The sequence below is a fragment of the Alligator mississippiensis genome, chromosome 14, assembly GCF_030867095.1.
Source record: "Alligator mississippiensis isolate rAllMis1 chromosome 14, rAllMis1, whole genome shotgun sequence".
Classification (NCBI taxonomy): domain Eukaryota; kingdom Metazoa; phylum Chordata; order Crocodylia; family Alligatoridae; genus Alligator; species Alligator mississippiensis.
Window position 1 is genome coordinate 29,535,690 of NC_081837.1, and position 18,821 is coordinate 29,554,510.

The 18,821-nt window shown below is 51.1% G+C and overlaps 2 protein-coding genes across 4 annotated transcripts; both read right to left on the reverse strand.

Annotated features, from left to right (window-relative positions):
- Positions 1-1,528: 1,528 nt before the first annotated feature.
- BCL7B (BAF chromatin remodeling complex subunit BCL7B) lies at positions 1,529-8,064 on the reverse strand. Its single transcript, XM_006258792.4, has 6 exons — positions 7,877-8,064; positions 5,843-5,918; positions 5,412-5,508; positions 4,068-4,238; positions 3,517-3,596; positions 1,529-2,988 (listed from the first exon to the last, which is right to left on the reverse strand). The coding sequence occupies exons 1-6, from the start codon at positions 7,966-7,968 to the stop codon at positions 2,896-2,898; spliced, it is 609 nt and encodes a 202-aa protein (XP_006258854.1). The 5' UTR covers positions 7,969-8,064; the 3' UTR covers positions 1,529-2,895.
- Positions 8,065-8,654: 590 nt separating this feature from the next.
- On the reverse strand, positions 8,655-16,983 carry TBL2 (transducin beta like 2). 3 transcript variants are annotated; one of them, XM_019492573.2, is made up of 8 exons: positions 16,850-16,983; positions 16,644-16,777; positions 16,379-16,563; positions 15,433-15,584; positions 12,737-12,863; positions 11,571-11,723; positions 10,479-10,976; positions 8,655-8,951 (listed from the first exon to the last, which is right to left on the reverse strand). In XM_019492573.2, exons 1-7 carry the CDS (start codon positions 16,965-16,967, stop codon positions 10,520-10,522), a joined length of 1,326 nt encoding a protein of 441 aa, XP_019348118.2. In that variant the 5' UTR covers positions 16,968-16,983; the 3' UTR covers positions 8,655-8,951; positions 10,479-10,519. The 3 variants fall into 3 exon arrangements, with proteins under 3 accessions (XP_019348118.2, XP_019348117.2, XP_059573307.1); XM_019492572.2 differs by lacking the exon at positions 8,655-8,951 and having other exon boundaries at positions 10,401-10,976; XM_059717324.1 differs by lacking the exons at positions 8,655-8,951; positions 16,644-16,777; positions 16,850-16,983 and having other exon boundaries at positions 10,401-10,976; positions 16,402-16,490.
- Between the last annotated feature and the right edge of the window lie 1,838 nt (positions 16,984-18,821).

The window sequence follows — 18,821 nt, forward strand, 5'->3', positions numbered from 1 at the left end:
GGGATGTCAGTGAAAATGTAAATAGGTAGAAATTAGGAAAGCAAAAAGGGGGAGGTGGGGAAGCAGAGGGGGAAATGCAACCCTGCTTCCTATGCATATTAATGCCTTTTAGCCATATCTGTTTGACTTTGTCGTCTGCACAGAACACCACAGCATGTCATAACCATATTAGTTTATTTTATGCCCTTTTGATAAAATATATGTTAAAGTGATATAAACAGGTCTTTTTGTTGACTCTGCCAGGTTGGTGGTTTGTCCAGCCCTGCAGATTTGAGTTCTGGGCTCTGATCCCTCAATGTCCAGTCCTAGAATTCCCATAATGATGTCTCCCAATCTTGAAGGGCATCACAGACGATTCCACCAGGCTGTCTTCCACTTGCAGTGACAGGGGCTTGAGGGAAGAGCTGGGCATGAGATCTTGTGGAAGATCCTGTGCGAAAAGCCGCTTTGTGATTCTAGTGTTTGGCTGTGCAGAAAACATCAGCAAGTCGCACATGCCCCAAGAGTCGTAAGGGAAGTCCAAGCTTATCAGCCACAACAAATGGGCAGGAGTGGGCTCGCTTTTAGGGAACAGTCATACAGGAGACTCGGTAGAGACATCCCCCTCCAGGGGTACAGAGCAGAATCACTCATGAATAAAATGGGGCAAATGTTTACATCAAATCGTTTTAATCAAAAAACCATGTTCTGATCCCCAACATTTTTGGGAAACAAACTAAAACAAAACCCTTAACAAATTTTTTTCTACAAGAAAGTTGTATGTAAATTGTTGCTCCAAGGGCAACTGCAAAAGATGTAGAGAAATGCCCCGTTTAGCCCATGTCCTAGCGGAGTTGTTTTGTCCTAACTGGTAATGTTATATGGTATAGCTCAAATGGGCTAAACCTGTCCTTTGTGGCAACGAGGTTACCAAATCATGCAGTTAATTTTCTCAAGGGGACTGAATGTGGCTTCTGCATTTTTTGTGAACCAGTCAGGAAAAAACCCTCCTAAGCAGCAGTGAGGAAGTGTCTTCAATACGCAGGGCAAGGCTGAGTATTAACCATCCCCACCCCCCAACTCCCCTCCCCAAAGAACATAACCCAGCTCTGCCTGTTGCTCAGCAAAACACAAGAATGAGAATATGATGTATCCAGTGTTGATTTAAATTGCAAAGCAATGTGGAGATCTAGGACAGACACACCCATCCATCCAAGGGCCATGGCAATGACTGGTGCAGATGCTGCCTTATGCTGTTCTTTCCTCTGCAGTATCCAGCAGGATGAGACTTTCCTAACAAGATACAAGGACTGGACAAAACTAACAGCACCTTCAGTTTCTTGCTGCCAGTATTAGTGCCCTGGGGGCTCCAATGGTGGCATCAGATAATAGATGTGAACAATAGACTCTAACCTGGCTTCCAGGCAAGACTCTTGCCCCGTATCTCCTCTCTTCCAGCCTCCCACAGCTCCCTGGAGAAGAACCCCAGCCCACAGCACTAGTGGAAGTCAACCCCTTGCTAGTCTACTGCATTGAGAAGCTCACATACTGTATTTCAAATAGTTTAATTTTAAAAATATTCTATTCAGTGCTAAAATATCTCTCCACTTCCACGCGCAGCCGATGCCTTCGACTTCAACAGAGACTCAATCACAGACTCAATTTGACATGCAGATCGCAACAAAGAGGAAACAGGTCCATGAAGTTGGAGGAAAGGGACAAGAGCTCCATGGTCAACAAGCCAGGGGCATCTCTCACCAAGAGACGGGGCGGGGAAGATGTGCTGAAAGATCATGGGTGCCAACGCAGAGGGTGCAAGGGTGTGCTAGGAAACGGGTCCCTCAACAGTGCTGAGTGAGGACAAGGAGCCCTGGGGTGAGAGGGGGGGTGAGGAACCCTGTATCCTACCTGTATCCTTCTCTATTCAGGGATCAGAATTGTACCTAGCTTCACTGCAGGAGCTCTCCACCCCCAGGCTAAGGAAGGCAGTTACCTCTGCTCTGTGCCAACCTCTTCCATGGGCATTCACATTAGGCAGAGAGTCCATGCCAGGTGCAGCTAGATGGATAGCAGGGCACAGTCAGCCAGAGACCTGCTTGAATATTCCCTGACTTCGGTGCTAAGTTGGGCTCTGTACCAAGAGCTTGCTCCCTTTCACGGCCCCCCGAGGGGGGTAGCCCACAGCACCTCCATAGTGCCTAGCTGCAAAAGGGCTGTGCCCTGGTGCACTTCTTTGCCTTCCTGACACAGTGGGAGAGCTCCTGTTTCCTCCAATACTAATGGCTTAAACTAACAGCTTATTGCACAGTGTCCCAGCTTGGGATCCCTGCCCTGTGGTATGGAAGGCCTTTGTCAGTATCCCCACAGCTCGAAGGCCCCATGCCTTGACTGTTCCCCGAGCTCCCCATTGCCCTCTGTGAGGCTTGTTTACCACAAGATTCAGGATATGGTCAACAAGAGGGAGCAGAAACCATAGTGCAGGAGGAACAAGACTCTTCCATTCCCAGCAAGTGGAGGGGGAAGGGGGTATATGAGGGATCTGAAAGCAGGCAAACCACATCTGCCAGGTCCTCAAAGGCCACCCAGAGCAGGAAGCCCAGAGGACTCTTCCCCTTACCCATGCAAGCAACACGCCAGAGCCCCTATGCCACTATGGTACAGTTCAGCAGGAAAAGAGGGAGCCAATAAATAGAGTCAAATTTGCAGGTAATGATGGCAGGAGATGCCCTAAAGCCCCTTTTCCCAGGGGAACAGCAGGCTGGCTCTGGGAGGAGGTGGTGGGAGACGCCCAGTTCCCTGGGGAAGGGCAGACTGGCTCTGCAGGGTGCTGACAGGAGGTGCCCCATCCCCAGGGGAAGGGCAGACTGGCTTTGCAGGGGGCTGGCGGGAGGCGCCCCATCTCCAGGGAAGGGCAGGCTAGCTCTCTGAGGCTGTATGGCACACAGAGTTCTGATCGGCACAAAATCTCTTCAGAGGCGGTGCGCCAGAATCTTCTTCCTCTTCAGTTACCTGCAACAGCAAGACAGTACAGATTAATGGTAGCACAAAGAAGGCATCCTGCTCCGTGTACAGCTCAGCATGGTTCCTGGGGTCTGTGCTCACACATGGACACAAAAAACACTGTAGAGAGGGAACTGATCTGACCACGTGGTTCAACGGGTCACCACAGCACCAGCCGTGTAAGCTTCCAGTCATGCCATGCCTGGATGCAAGGTTCTCTGTTAGCTGGACTGGTTATTTCACTGTCTCTACATTTTCTCAATGTGCTACCAATCTTTGCACTGACAGCTCAGAGCCACAGCACAGAAACTGCTGAGGAAGCATGAGATTTTTGGCAGCTCCACAAAGGGCAGTTCAGGATTATGGAACAAACTCATTAGGATTATGGAACAAGCTCATTAGCTGGACGCATCTGTACATGGACAGCAGTGAAAAAATCTGCATTGCTAGATTTCAATGTCAATATGCCACAGGAATGATAGGTGCAGTTCAACTCTATATGCATCTAGTGAAGGCTCTGAGTCCTCCTTCCTTTACCTGAGTCTCAAGAGGTACAGGCTCTTCCTTCGTGAGAGTGGGAGGTTCATCTGCAACTTCTGAAGGAGGCAGAGAAGGCTCTGGAAAGAAACAGGGAAGAGTTATTGATATGGCAGCCTCAAAGTCCTGTGTTAACAGCAAAACACTTTCCTAGCTTACTGAGCGAGCCAGCCAGGTACCACCACCTTGCCTGAAGGCACAACTTGTTCTCAGGAGTCAGAACGGATCCAAAGGAGGAACCATACCTGGAATATATTCCAGTATCTCTGCCCCTGAACTCCAGGGAGTGCCTGAGAAAAGTCAACCCCATCTCAAGCAAATGGAGCTGTTATAAGCGTGTTTTTCCAAGCCCATACATCATAGCATTGATACCTCTGCACAGCCACAAACAGACCTCCACTCAGGCAAGAAGTAGATGCTCTATAGCTCCAATATGAGCAATCCAGAATGGCTGGCTCAACAGTGCTTTCCTAGGTTCTCTCCGGTCTCCACCCTCCCATGATATCCTGTCTCAATACAGCTGGCTACGCCATACCCTCCCCAGCACTCACCTTCCAGGGTCTCCTGCCCCAGTGTAGGTGGCTGCGAATCATCTGTGCGGAAGTCAGACGTTTGCGCAGGACTCATTGATTCACTCTGCTGGGGGCTAGGGCTTGAGTTTGGGCTACTGTCAACCTTGAGCTGATAAACATCTGATAGGGAGCTCTGATTACTGTTCTCATCTGAAAAATTATCAACATGTCACATAGAGGACCTTGCCTTGCTGCTACGGAAGCCTATGCAGCCCAGCATAGATGAGCTCTGAAGGAGAGGACCAATGGAGAAGGGTACCAGGCATGACTTTCTGCTGAGAGAACTCGCATGCAAGCAGAAGAGTTCTGCAGCTACCTAGCACTCTGGGCTTGCAAAATCACGTACACTTGCCCCCTGGATTTCCAGCAAGAATTATAAGTAGGGTTAATCTGCAGGGGAGAGGATATAGGTCCTCAAATAAAAGGAAAGGACAGGACATGAAAACAAAGAAAAGGAAGCAAAATGATCCCTGCAGTTTAGTGAACACACAGCACGTAGCATGGTTGCATGAACAAAGCTCTTCAGTCTACTGGATGCCTGCCTTTCACCAACAGCCAAATCCCTAAGTACACAAATCCACTGCCTATACACAGGGATACCAAAGCCCTTCCTCTTTCCCTGGGGAGGCACGGACCATCCTATGATTTTGGCAACCCACGAGATACCAGGACTCTGGGACTGTACTCACAAGGGCTTGTGTATCAGTTAAGTACTGCACGTGGTAGAAAGGGATGCGGCATCAAAATCAGAACTTCCTAGATCTCTGAACAGTGGAAGCTACAGTGGGAGGAACAGTGTGGAATATGGGGTATGAGGTGGAAACTTCTGAGCATATACTGTTTATTCTCCCCTTCAGCATCCACTGTCTGCCACCAAGCATGACAGTATACTGGGCTGGAGGTGATAATAAGGAGAGTTCCAGAACAGGTTCTGCTGGCAGAACCTCAGTCATTGCAGAAAAATGAAGCACAGATAGGAAAGGGGATGTAGGGAGCTCTCCATCCCTCCAATTATCCAAAACATTCCCTATGATGCCTCTTGCTGGAAAAGAAAGGGAAAACCACAGCTATAATTACTCATTTTATTGCTTTTCCATCAGACGCCAGTAATTAAAAGCTTCACCATAGATAATCCTAGAAGCCTAATGTGTTAAATCAACATGCCTTGTAGAAATTCACACTGCTCCCACAGAGATGTACAATACGCAGAATCTAGCAACCCTTTAGCTCCTGGAAGTCCCTTTCAGTGTGAGTGGTGGAAGTGCCCTTTCCCTGCCTACCAGCACACTAGCAAAGTAATGGGATGAGGCTGAGCAGACTCACCCTGAAACTCCAGGAGGAGGGAGGAGTTGGCAGAGGTGTCAGCTGGGAAGCCATTGGATTCACGTGCCGCGTTGCTACTTGATTTGGATTTCTCTTTCTTGAAGGGAGAAAGAGAGAAAAAAACCCCTGAGGTTAAAGGAGTTTACTGTCAACAGGTACAAGGGAGAGACATGAACCAAAGCTTCAGAGGAAGCTGCCCTCCCTAAGGACACAGCTGCCTTCTCTCTCTCCTCTAGCCCTGGCAGTAGCACTTGCCAGTTCAATTCATTCATCACTTCAATGTACCAACCCAGGCCATAAGCACAGTGATGAAGACTAGCTCATAACAGCCATAAGGAACCCCTGCCAACTACACACTGTTCAGGCATGTTCTTCCCCAGCCACAGTGTGGAAACCTTTAAGCTCTCTCCTTACATAGGCTCAGCACTTACCTCCTTACTGTCTGCTACAGGCACCCACTTGAATATCCGGAGAGAAGTGTCTCCAACTGTCACCCACTTCTTCTCCCTACCACAGGCCAGGAAAAAGATTAAAACTGACGGAACAAGCAACCTCTGGCAGCCACACAGTCAGTGAAGCATTTAAGGGGTTGCTTAGTACACAGCCATGTTCCTCCCCCTCAGAAAGGTAATCCAGTTACCAGGAAGTTCAGGATCATGCCTATACTGCTGCTTTTCCATAAACTTACCAAGGAAGTTTCAGAAAAAGAGTAAAACTGACAGTCCTACCAGTAAAGCAGAGCCTGCCTGCAGTGCCCCCATGGACTTCCATACGGCTATGTAAACACTCGGCTAGGATCAGGGCTATTCAAACCCTGTCTCACTTCTTACATTCTCTGCCCAGTCAGATGAGAGGATACTGGCAGCTTCTCTTTATACTAGCTTTTACATTAATGTATTCCTATCATCAGGGCCCGGGTGGGGGGGGGGGGGATGTAATCAGACCTGCACTCTGTCCCTGGGGCTGGCTAGCAGGGTGAGAAACTAGACCCTCCCCAACACGAGTAGGGGAGTGGTGTCTAACTAGGGAGAAGGGCAGGCAATGGGCAGGGAGGGTTTGCAGGGGTCAGTGAGCCAGCTGCTGCATCTCATGTCCTGCAATCTAAGCTTTTGGTTTTGAAACAAATTCTGCCTCCAGCCCTTAAAGGCAGCACTGACGATCACATGGGCTTTCCCCTCCACAGACTATGCCCGCTAGGGGTCAGACCTCTTCACCTGTCAGAAAGATGCAACTATTCTCTTTTACAGCAGCATGACAGTTAATTGCAATATAATCAGTGCTGCGGGGGCAAGGATGGTTTTTGTCGGAGCACTGTAGGTCCCCCTGAAATACCACAAGAGTCCTCGTTACATAATTGGACGTTAAATTCAATATTCATGCTGCCCTCCCGTGTTCAATGCGGGGCGGGTTCCTGTATCAATCGCTGCGTTATAACAACTACCAGCAGGGAAGAAGCTCGAGGTTTTGGCTGCTGCGGATCGGGACCGTTCACACCGTTTCTCATCCTTGCTGTTTGGGATTGTGGGATAATCTGTAACCAATAACCAGGATGTCCCCAAAATGCTCAGCAAGGCAGCGAGTAGCAGCACGCGTGTGGGCTCTCCATGTGCTAACCGGGTTTCTCACCCAGCTCGGGGAGGCGCCGCGCGCGGTGGCTAGTCCCGAGCTCACGGATTGGCAAGTTCCCTGTACAAGCGCAGCGCGGGGAGCAGCTCGGAGCAGGCGCTCGGGGCCCGTCAGGAAGCGAAGCGGAGCCCAGGGAACCTGCTGCGGCTGCAGCAAGAGAGCCCAGAGGAAGGGGCTGGAGCTCCGCACCAGGGCAGAGGTGACCTGCCACTGGGAGGCGGCTCCAGCCACTGCCTGGGGCCCGAGTGCCTCCCCCGCTCGGGCAGGGGCCGGGGGCCGCCCGGGAGCGCCATCTTGTGCGGCCCCAGGCCGGGGCGGAGGGGGGCGGCGGCGGCTCCACCCCGCAGGAGTTACTCCTGCTGCCCTCGCTTCCGCAGCGCCCCCGAGTCCCGCTGAGCAGCACCAACGACCCGGCGACACCTCCCCCCCTCCACCGACCCCGGAGCCCGGCCCGGCCCCGCCCCCACCGCGGGCAGACGCGGGGTAGAGGTGGGCGGGTTCCTCCTGCCCCATGGTAACAATAGACCCCCCCCTCCCCCGCCCTCAGCTGCGATTGGCCTGGGAAAGTGCCAATCCACAAACGTCTCTAAAGCCACGCCCTCACCGCGTGGGTTGGACGACGATTGGTTCCGGCACCTGCCAATCTGGCCACCCTTCCTGTCCTCACCTTCCGCAAGCCGCAGGTAGCAGCGATTGGGCGCTCCCCATTTAATCCCACCCACCGGCCGGCACAGCTCTCTGATTGGGTGTTCTTCACTGGAGGGCCTCCGCCGAAGCCCGCATGGCACAGTGATTGGTCGCTTGCCTCGAGGCCCCGCCCCCCCGGCCCCGCCTCTCACCATTTGCGGACGCGCTCGATGGCCGCCATCACTTTTTTGATGTCATCCTTGGCGCGGCTGCGGGTCTCGGCTCGCACCGAGCGGCCCGACATGGCGCCCGCAGCCCCGGCAGCCTCGGCTCCGCAGCACCCGCCGCCGCTCCCGGCGCATGCGCGCGACCCGCCCTATCCACGCCCTATGCGTAATACGTCAGCGCGCCCGCTGCGCCCGAGGGGAGGGAAGAGCGGGGTGACGCAGTGCGCCTGCGCGGCGCAGCCGGCGCCTGACTGACGCGCGTGCGGGGAGCGGCGCCAGGGCGGGGGCGCTGCCATGTTGCGCAGCGATCCTCGAGTCCCCGCCCCCAAGCACGCATGCGCGGCACCGCTGCCCCGCCCCGCCCCGCCGGGTCTCAATCCCGGCAGAGCTTCCCTGGGTCGTGAGGAAGCGGCGGCGGCGCTGGCTGCTGCTCGCTGGGGCCACGTGTCCAGACCGTGGCGTGTGGGGCCCGCTCCTGGCCCGAGCCCGGCCTCCAGGTCCTGATCCGACGGGCAGAGCCCCACCGCACTGGTCCGCGGCGCTGGGGGGTCTTGCTGGACTGCAATTGCAGAGGCCGCCCCTCTCCCTTCCTGCTGCGAAGGCCCCACGGGGGCAGTTGGAGAATAATGGTCCACAGCGATTAAGGGCAAAACACGTATTCCACTATCCCAGTCATAAAACCGTCTTAATTTGCTGCCTTCGTCCATATTTAACAATTTTAATGGAGGGTGACAAATCATTAAAATAAGAAGGAAATTGGACATTGGCAGAATCCATGGCATTTTTTATGTAATAAAAAAGTAAGAACTGAGAATCAAAATACAGATATGGATAAATAATCCGAATACAAGATTAAAGTATGCAACTTAAATCAGGGTTTCTTGACTACCCTTTTACAGTAACATTTCACCTTTACGGCTGGGCTGCATCAACAACAATGTTCAGAGCCATGTTTCAGATACTCTCTGAAGTCAGCAAATCGGTCATTAATAGCGCCACCACATTGTGCACAGCAGCACAGAGCACTTGCATCACATGGTATTGGGGGAGATTTGACACACTGCAAAATATTAATAGGAAAGGAAGAGGGGTCAACCCTAAGTTCAGGGGGTGGGGCAGCCTTGTGACAGTCATGCCACAATAGTCCCACCCCCTCCAAGCACCAGTCCAGTCCGCCCCTCTGGACCCTCTGGTGCTCTGCTCTTCATCTACCCTCCCTTCAAGTGCTGCGTGCCCTATAGAGGTTGTCCACATCACTTGTGGCACACAGACCATAGGTTGGCCACCCCTGCATTAGGTCATATCCAGCCTAGGATCCTATTAGTGATATATTTGTCTATGGCAGCAGAACTTTAGTTTTAGTGTCTCCCAAAACACACTCGTGTCAGGTTTCAGGGCTCATTAAAACCTAACCTTAAAACTAGAATTCCATCCCACACAGGATCCCAGCATGAACTGTGCACCACAGGGCTCAGTCACCCTGACATTTAATAGGGGCACACAACCCACAGAAAGTATTTGTTTTCAACACCAAGTGCCTAGGCCCTATTGGCTGATGTATACTACACACCTCTGTACAGAAACACTATTGTACTGCAGAATCCCAGGCTACTTTACTACCTCTGTTTCAAAACCAGGATATTTTAAAATATCCATTAGCTTTTAGCTGCAAGTGCAGATGGCAGGACCTGCCCAGTAGAACTGTTCTGCCATCACTGTAAGTGGGAGTAAAATGTTCTGGTTTGCACATAAGGAACGGAACAGAGATCCCTTATGAGACACTTCCCTGTTCATCCTGCTAGTATTTTAGTAATATACTGTCCTCTCTGTGTCCTGTCACCAAAGTAATCTGCTGCTGCATCTCAAGATGCAGCATGACCAGTAACAAGATACAGAAGACTACACTCAGCCCCAAAGGAATCTCATTTATAGTTCTAGTATTAACATTTAGAAGGAAAAAATAATTCTGTTGCCAAAGATGTTGAATCACTTTCCCAGAGGCGAGTTACACAACCCCAGTAAGCATTAAGAACTGTTTTTTTGTAGTCCAAATTCAGGCAGTCTGCCATCTCAAACTAAATGTTAGGTTTACTGCTCACTGCTGTTTCGCATTTTTAGCATGCCAGCAAGCTTTTGCTACATTCCAGGCCAATAACTTAGATTTTTAGCAACTGTGAGGAGTTCCAAAGTTTGGAGCAAGCCCAGAAAAATCTCTCTCTCTCCCTAGATGCGCTTCACCCCCGCAAAGCCATTTCACAGCTCCTTAAAAGGCATTCATCATCTGTGCTCTAACTACCTCACACAAGAACTACCCTCCCATTTGGTCTGGAACCTCATAACATAGCTCAGGATCAATGAAGTTTTAGGGTAATTACAGGCTTCCTCCCCTTCAATCTTCCCTAGGCAGCTACTTCCCATCATATGGCCTCTTTAAACCATCTCCACCTCTGCCACTCAGCTTTCCAGCTCTCCAACTCTGTTTAGAAATACACAAGGGAACCCCAACGGGTTGAGCAGTCTGTACATTTTTATTAGCACTCAATTCAGTATTAAAATCCCAATAAATGCAAAGTGCAAAGCTCCCCACCTCAGAGAGGTTGCACATACACTGATCCCAGTAGACTGAGGTTAGTCCTTCTTGGCTGAAATACTGTCCAGTGCACTCTGAGCATCTGTGATCTGCTGCTGCAGTCTCTCTCTGGTGGCCATATTAGTAGCTTTTTTCAGCATCCCTTTCATTTCCTCCATCACAGCCCGGTAGCCTGCTGTGTTGTGGAACACCCGAATGGCCCTGTCTCCACACGACACCAAGTAACGACTGTTAATATCAAAGGCCAAGTCCGTGATGTACTCTCCGTGGACGTTGAGAAAGCGCTCCTCCTCCTCTCCCCTTCGGGTGTTGTACATAATGATATTAGTGCCACAAGAGATGGCCATTACCCGGGCATCGGGGGACAAGGCAATATGACAAGGCTCAGACACCTCACATTTCCCTGTCAGCAGCAGATAAGGATCTTGTTGCTTCTTATACTCTATGTCAGTGTCCCACAGCTTCCATGTGCCATCTTTTGAAACTGTTGCCATCCTACAGCAAAAGAGACATGTCCACGTCAGGTGCAAGGAGCAACACAATACCGTTCCCCCTTCTCCAGCCCCTGCAAACTGCAGACCCTACCAGGAAAGAGGAGCCATTCTCCTGGATACTGCATGCCATGATGGCTTGACTGGTGACCTGCTAACTCTGGTACCCAGGGAAATGTTGTATTGAAGGTGGGGGAGAACAACCATGCACCAGCAAGAGGGAAATCTGAACTGGGGAGTAAGAAGGTGGAAACCTTCCTTGGCTTGGCAAGCAGTCTCATCAATGCCAACATGCTGTCACAGATGAGCAGACTAGACAGACATTTGACAGGGATGGTTTAGTAAGGGATGATCCTACCTTCAGCTGGGAGTTGGACTAAATATGACCTCCTGAGGTCTCTTCCAGCCCCTACTTTTCCTAACTTTCTTATCAGTCAGGATGGAGCGATTCAGCACATGGTGCTTAGAGACTTGCAGTGCTGAGGAAGGAATCTCTACTGACTTATTACTCCTTTATGCTGGAAGAGATCACCCAACCAGTCACAGGGAAGATTATACTAGACAGGACATGATCTAGGGCAGCTAAAGGGCATCTTACCGTCTGGAGTCATTAGAGAATGAGAAAGAGTACACGCCAGCACTATGGCCTTTCAACTCAAAAGCCCTGACCACTTCTCGGAAGTCTCCACTCTTGCCAAAGCACACTTCCCAGACCTTCACATCAGGGGTGAAGCCACAGGATGCCACAAACCTGGAAGAAAGCCCAAACAGGACATCAGTCAAATGATGCTAGACCAGGCAGAGTGCTTCACTGGGGACAGGATGCACTGCTGTTGCTCCCTTATTTGTCTGACTGTTCTTTGAACACGCTGGGGAGATTAAAGGTAGTCAGGTGGGGGAACCCAAGCAGATGTGGGTATTGCAAGAGCTCAAGATGCTGGCTGACCCTATCAAGAGATCTGAGTTAACATCCTGGGTTCTCGCTAGGGAAATAAGTACCGTTTGTCACCATTTACACAGTGACAGGTGTATGGCACTCCAGGAAGTCAGTATGGGACAGGAGACTGTAAGAAGACTGCTCCACAAAGGATACCCAGGGCATGGTATGCTTTGAGACCAGCAAGGGACACCCAGACACCTAGAGTTCACATTCCCAAATGCCCTGAGACAGGGTAAGTTCATACAACATCACTGCTGTGACATGTCAGTGAAAGACTGTTACAGACTTATCTTTGCTAAAGGTGCATTACTTGCTAGGAAAAGCTTGTTCTCATCTACTGCAGTTACAATTAACCTGGACTCAAAAGTTCAAAGACATCTGCTTTGCTCTTTTGGTTGCTACATGAGCCTGGATGCAGTGCCAGTGCCCATCATGTGTGCCTTCCAAAGGGCAGTAAACTGGGGCAACAGTATTGCTGAGGCACAAGTCAGTGAACAGGTGCTGATGGTGAAGGTGAGAAGACCCCTAATATGCTAGATACTGCTGCTCTCAAGGTTCCCAAATATCTTTCTAACTAACCAAGCAGAGGAACATAAAACCTTCCATGATTTCTGAAAGGCTTCAGGGCCAGGATCACTGTATAAAAGGTGTATTCATCCAAAAGTTTAATCAAATCAGTGACAAAACTGAAGCTGAGGATGCCCCTTCTAGGGAAAGAGAGAGTCTTCTATCCAACCTTATCCCTTCAACCCTCACCCTGCCATACAGGAGTGGACAGTATCCTAATCCCTGCTACCTCTTGACAGTATCCACACTCTCCTCACCTCCCACAAGGAGATACGGATGCAAAGGCATTGTTCATCTGATTAGTGTTGATGTTGGCCAGGACTTCACCCTTCAGGTCCCAGATAAGTATAGTAGTGTCACTGGAAGCCGTCATGATGAACTTCCCTGAGGAAAAAGGGACTCAAGTTAGAACATCTTCCAGGTCCAGTGTTAATGCTGCCCCACAGGCCCATAAGAGATGTGGGGTGAGAGACAAGCCAACACTTGCACTACATCTTCTTCAAGGCTGTTCCTTCTACTGCCAACAAAGGTAAAATCTTGGCTAGGAAACTCTCTTCACCACACAAGAGGAAGATGATGGAGGAAGCAAAAGGAACCCCTTTATTTTAAAGGGCTAGGAAAAGATACCACTCCCTGAGCACTTTCTTCCTGGCTTGGATGGCACAGACCATTGCAGCACAGCTACTGAGAAGCTGCGCTGTCAGCAGCCTCTGAAATACCACTCTGATGTCTGATTAGGACCCATGCACCTCACTGGGATTCAAGTTCATTTTGGGAGGAGAAACAAGAGATCCTTACATGTTCATTTCCTGACACCTCTCTTTGTGACTTTCTACTGCAGTTACAGTTAACCTGGACTCAAAAGGTGAGGGACATCTGCTTTAATCCTTTGGTTGCCACATGAGTCTGGATGCAGTCCCAGTGCCCATCATGCATGCCCTCTAAAGGGCAGTTAACTGGGGCAGCAGTACTGCTAAGGCACAAGTCGGTCAACAGGTGCTGGAAGTGAAGAGAAGGTGGCTTCTCACCTTCTGCCCAAGGAGGTTTTCCCACAACACAGCACATATTGACCACGTTACTTTTTGAATCTCTAAATCTTGATAGGAAAAATGAGCAAACACTTCCAATGTAATATCAAGCTACTTCGCAGCGTTTGGATTGCCAACATCACAGCTGCATGTTTATTAAAAATAATGCTTGCACAATTAAACATTCATCAAAATACTTGGGCCTGATGAAGCAGCATTTAAACATTTCAAATTTGAGGCTATATTTAGGATTGGCAACACCTTTTTCAATACTATAATCTTTAAGCAAGTACCGCCCACCCCTCTTCTATTCAGAGACCTACATTCTGTATAACTTGCTTTGATCATAAGACACTTAGAACTAAGTGTTTTTTCCATCAGGAACATTTCGAGTGTTAGGGAGTAAGGACCTTCTCTACTGTTCATTAGTCTGTATAGTCCCTTTTTGAACCTAGTTATACTATACTGGTAAGAACTTAAGAAATGCAATACTAGGTCAGATCCAGCTAAGCCAGTATCCTGCCTCTGACAGTGGCAGAAGCAGATGTGTTAGAGCAGTGATGCTCAATCTTCAGTGCCCTGAGGGCTTAATGACTGGTGCAGGGTCAGTCCATAGGCCCAATCCAACTGCATGCTGCCCCAATATGGCATGCAGGGCCACCTTATCCATCCAGTATGGCTCCTCACAGGTCTTGAAATTTGGCAGCAGGGAAAGGGCAATTTAACACTGCTACCACTCGTCCACTGCCAAGTTTCTGGACCCTTGGGGAGACCTACAGGCTTGATGACAGGACTCCACAAGCCAGAACCAGCCACAGACCAGGGGCTGAGTACCCCTACTGTAGGAGAGCACTGAACCAGGTATATCTAAAACAGTGGCTCCCAAACTTTTCAGACTCAAAGCACCCCGATAGACCCCTCAAAAAGTGACAGCTCTTAGTTTTCAGTTATTTTTTAATACAGAAAAACAAGAGAGCAATTCTTCTGCTGCAAATAATTCAAAAGACCACAACAGGTCAGAATATGTTTAACACTGTGGATTCCTATTTGAAATTTCTGAGTTTACCTTGTGAGTCATGTTTGTACACTTAAAAGTGCTAACACTGCCTAGCACCTGGTAGCACCCCTGAAAGGATCTTGAGGCACTCTAGGGTACCATGGCACCCTGGTTAAGAATCAGTGATCTAGAGTAACCTATTCCATGTTCATTATCCTCCCTGGCATGCATCATTATTGGATTAGAGATGCCAAAGGAAACATCTCTGACCATTCTGTTCTTCTATGAGTCCGTGTAGTCAAAAAAATTCTGTCCCAGGGCAAATATGGGCATGAGATGTTACATGGATCACTATCTTCTAAGTCAGTACAAGCTAATCTTTTTGGCAGGCACGCCAGAAATTAGCCCTGCACCTTCCTCAGTGCCATTCTGATGCCTTCCCTGCCCAACCTGCTGCTCTGCATTCTGTCTGACCTGCTGCGGTGCCACCTGTCCCCTCCCCAATCTCCTGCATGCCATACACACAGGCTGCCAGTGCCACAGATTGGCCACCCCTGTTCTGCACATGCATCAGATTCCTGATTCTATGAGTCAACCTATGAGGAGACTGACTGCTTAAGAATAATCTGCATTAGAGACCTGACATTTTTTCAGTATATTCCCTAAAAAAGCAAGATGACATGCATGAGAAAGTGAGTTTAGCTATTTCTCACACTTACAGGAAGAAATTCCTGTGTGACAAAGTATATCCATTCTATCTACGAAGCAGCAGAGGCAGAAACATCAACTGCAAGGTCTTTCAGAAAAGGCCACAGGTGTGTCCAAGGCTGTAACTTTCATACCGGCAGTTACTGTTCTTCAAATAGAGAAAGGCAGATGATTTAAGAGCCCAGGTGAAAGAAGAGAGCTGCCCACCCTGTGTCTGTACCTGTCTCAGCAATTCCAATGTTGATGATGGGGGCTTTGTGTTTCTTTGGAAAGTCCTCAGGGGCAGCAGTGAAAGTGAAACTCCCATCTTCCTTCTTGGTCATTTTATACACACGAATGGTCTCCCCATTAGCCAGCCAGGTGATGAAGGCTCTGAGGGAAAGAGGAGGTTATCTTCTGCAGCAAATATCATGAACCACCCCAAAGTCACATGGCCATGAGCAAAGCCACACCATGGGCAACAGCAAAACAAGTGTCTTGTCTCACCGGGGCCCTGACCTGCAGGGGCCTTCACCCAGACAGGGACAAACAACCCCCTCAACCTTTGGCCTCTCCGATGGAACATCAACAGGGAAAATAAACAGTGCCGACTGCCACGGTGGTCTTGGTCACATAACACACTGAGCTGGTTACTACATCAAGACTCCCACCTCACTCCATGCAAGCCAAGCAGCCAGTAGGTAACGTTTGGTTCCTACCACAGACTGGCTTTAAACCAGGACCTTGAAAGACTACAGCTTTGCATGATAAGGCACAACTGAGGACATGGCTGAGGTAGCCACTGCAGCCAAGGGACTGACCCGCTTCACATGTGAAAGGGCTCCGGGATTGCTCCAAATCTGGACCCTCTAGAGATGCTGTGTGGACACTCAAAGTGCTTCAAAGCGCTGCTACACCTAACCTTCCCACCCCATCCTGCGGCGCTCCCCATGGCTTGCTGCTGCCGGACCCCAGCCCGCGCAAAGCCTAACACGCTGCACCCTAGAGGAGAGAGCGCCTGGACGAATCCGAGTCCAGCCTCAGGGACGGGAGAAGAAACTAGACACCAGTAACAGCAACCACTAAGCGGGGTCCAGGGGAGGGAATCTGCTGCACCCACTGTCCTGCCGGAGCGGGCCGAGCCGCCCCGACGCCGATGGCTGGGCCGCCCCGTGGCGCGGCGCTACCTGCAGTCGGGGCTGAAGCGCACCAGGGCGGCGTGGTCCAGCTCCACGTTGGCGCGCAGGCAGCGGTGCTCCCGCTCCGGGAAGTCACGAGTGCTCCAGACGCGCACGGTGCGGTCGTCCGCGCACGACGCCAGGTACTTGCCGTTGCTGCTGAAGTCGAGGCACGTGACGCTGCCGCTGTGACCCTACGAGAGCAGCAGCGTCGGCGCCAGCCCCGCACGGCCTCGCCCCCCGCCCCGGCCCGCCCCGACCCCCCGGGCGGTACCTTGAGGGCGGCGGCGAGCAGCGGGTGCGCGAAACTGTGCTGCGGCAGCTTCTCCCGGCGGCCGCGCGAGGGCAGCTTGGGCCGCTTCGGCTCCCGCGTCCTGCCCGCGGCGGCACCGTTGGCTACGGCGGCATCTGCAAGGCACAGCGCGGTCAGCGCCGCCCGCCCGGCCCGGCCCCGAGCCCCCTCCCCTGGCCCGGCCCTACCTGGCGGCTGCGCGGCGGGCGCCCCCCGCGCCTTGCCCCGGCCCAGCGCCGCGACCAGCAGCAGCACGAGCGCGCCCAACAGCAGCGACACCCCAATCAGCGCCGCCGCCGCCGCCATCTTCCCAGCCACCTCAGCGCGGGGGTGGGGCCGGCCCTGCCGGAAGTGACGATTGGGGGCGCGGCCAGCCGCCCCGGAAGCGTCCTCCTTGAGCAAGCCCAACGCTAGGCGATGCCATGAGCTGGTGCGCATGCGCCGAGAGGCTAACGCAGCCTCTAGCGGGGGCTCGCGGGCTCCGCCTGGTGGCAGCGGGGCCGGGAGACTGAGCTGGCGCTGGAGCCCCGTGCTGCTGTCGGGGCGCCCAGGGAGCGGGGCTGAGTGAGGGAACAAGTCACCCTCCAGCCCTGCCCTGGGAAGGACCAGGCGGAAGATGCCCGGGTCTCAGCACTGGGACGGCGAAAGGAGCCTGCAGCAAGGGGGAGGTCTCCTGTCAGCTGTTTCTCCCTTGCCCCTAGGCCCAGGTGTCCACCTTGCCGAGACTGCGTGGTTATTGTGTCTGCGCATCAGCTTCTTCCTCGTCGCACGCAGGCTTCCACCGCAGGGATCGGTGCTGTCCTGTGCCGGCCTCCAAAACGGACCAGCGGTGACGGACACAGGCCCAGTGAGTCTGACAGTTTCTGGCCGCAAATCTGCACGTAGGCGGCGGTAGCTTGATGGTCGTCTTGCGCTGGGGTTGAGAAAGGTGCAGTTCAGTAGCTGTTACCATGATTGAGCAGTCTTAGTCAGCAACCCCTGTGCTCACTTGACACGATGAAGGAGTTAGAAAAGGTGCCCCCGATCACCCTCTCTGCATCCAAAACATCATAAAAAGATAATTATTTTTGCAACATGAAATGTTTGCCCCTTAATGGATAACCAAGAGAACGAACAACCAGAAAGAAGAACTGCCATTGTCTCCAGGGAACTAGAGAGATACAACATGGACATCACAGCTCCGAGTGAAACAAGACCACATGAGGGTCAGCTGAGGGAAGAAGGTAGAGGCTACGTCAGCCCAGGACATGCCTCCATGGCATTGGTTTCGCGATCAAGACTCGGCTCGTTAGTCAACTTACAGTTTCCCATGGGCGTCAGTGAACATCTTATGTCCCTCTGTCTTAAGCTCAGCCATAACCAATACACCACTGTCATCAGTGCTTATGCCTCAATGCTCAATACTGACAATGATGTCAAAGAACAATTCTACTCCAACCTTGATTATGTTCTGATTAACATCCCAAGGATAAGGTGACTTCAGTGCCAGAGCCAGGCATGACCTGGAACTCTGGAGTGGCACCGCTGGGAAGGAAGAAGTAAGGAAAGCTAACTCAAAGGCATGCTTCTTCTAAGCAAATATGCAGAGCATGGACTTGTCTTTACAAATACCATCTTCAGACAGAGTGACAAATACGAGACTATCTGGAGACACTCCCAGGGGCATAATAAGATGTCCTCGCACTCATGCCAGGAGCTGATGAGTGGAAGACAGATATCATTTTCTCAGATCCATTCTGAACATCCAGCTTGCCCCAAAACAGTCAAAAGCAATGCAAAAGTTTTTCAACATCAAATCTCTTGAAGAATTATAGAATCATCATACAGAAGCAGGGCTGGAAGGGACCCCCAGAGGTCATTTAGTCCAACCCCCTGCCTGAGGCAGGATCATCCCTATCTAAACCATCCCATACAAACTATAATCTAAACTCTACATAAGACTACCATCAGTTCTGACACAAGACAAACCTAACACCCTAATCTGCCACAGGTAAAGCAGGGAATCACTTCTATAAAAGGTTATCAATATCTGTCCAAGAGATCCTGGGTATAAGACCACACCTGCCACTCCAGAGGAAGGCAAAAACCCCCATGGTCCATACCAATCTGATGATGGGATAAAATTCCTTCCTGACCCCAAATATGGTGATTGGTCTAACC

What these genes read in the sequence shown, in the direction of transcription:
- BCL7B (XM_006258792.4), bottom strand. Translation starts at nt 7,968, where the DNA reads ATGTCGGGCCGCTCGGTGCGAGCCGAGACCCGCAGCCGCGCCAAGGAT. An exon ending in CCTCCTCCTGGAGTTTCAGG is followed by an intron (nt 4,239 to 5,411) that starts GTGAGTCTGCTC and finishes ATAATTTTTCAG; the next exon opens with ATGAGAACAGTAATCAGAGC. An exon ending in GGGGCAGGAGACCCTGGAAG is followed by an intron (nt 3,597 to 4,067) that starts GTGAGTGCTGGG and finishes GTTTCTTTCCAG; the next exon opens with AGCCTTCTCTGCCTCCTTCA.
- TBL2 (XM_019492573.2), bottom strand. Translation starts at nt 16,967, where the DNA reads ATGGCGGCGGCGGCGGCGCTGATTGGGGTGTCGCTGCTGTTGGGCGCG. An exon ending in GCCCGCCGCGCAGCCGCCAG is followed by an intron (nt 16,778 to 16,849) that starts GTAGGGCCGGGC and finishes TGTGCCTTGCAG; the next exon opens with ATGCCGCCGTAGCCAACGGT. An exon ending in CGCTTCAGCCCCGACTGCAG is followed by an intron (nt 15,585 to 16,378) that starts GTAGCGCCGCGC and finishes TCTTTCCCTCAG; the next exon opens with AGCCTTCATCACCTGGCTGG.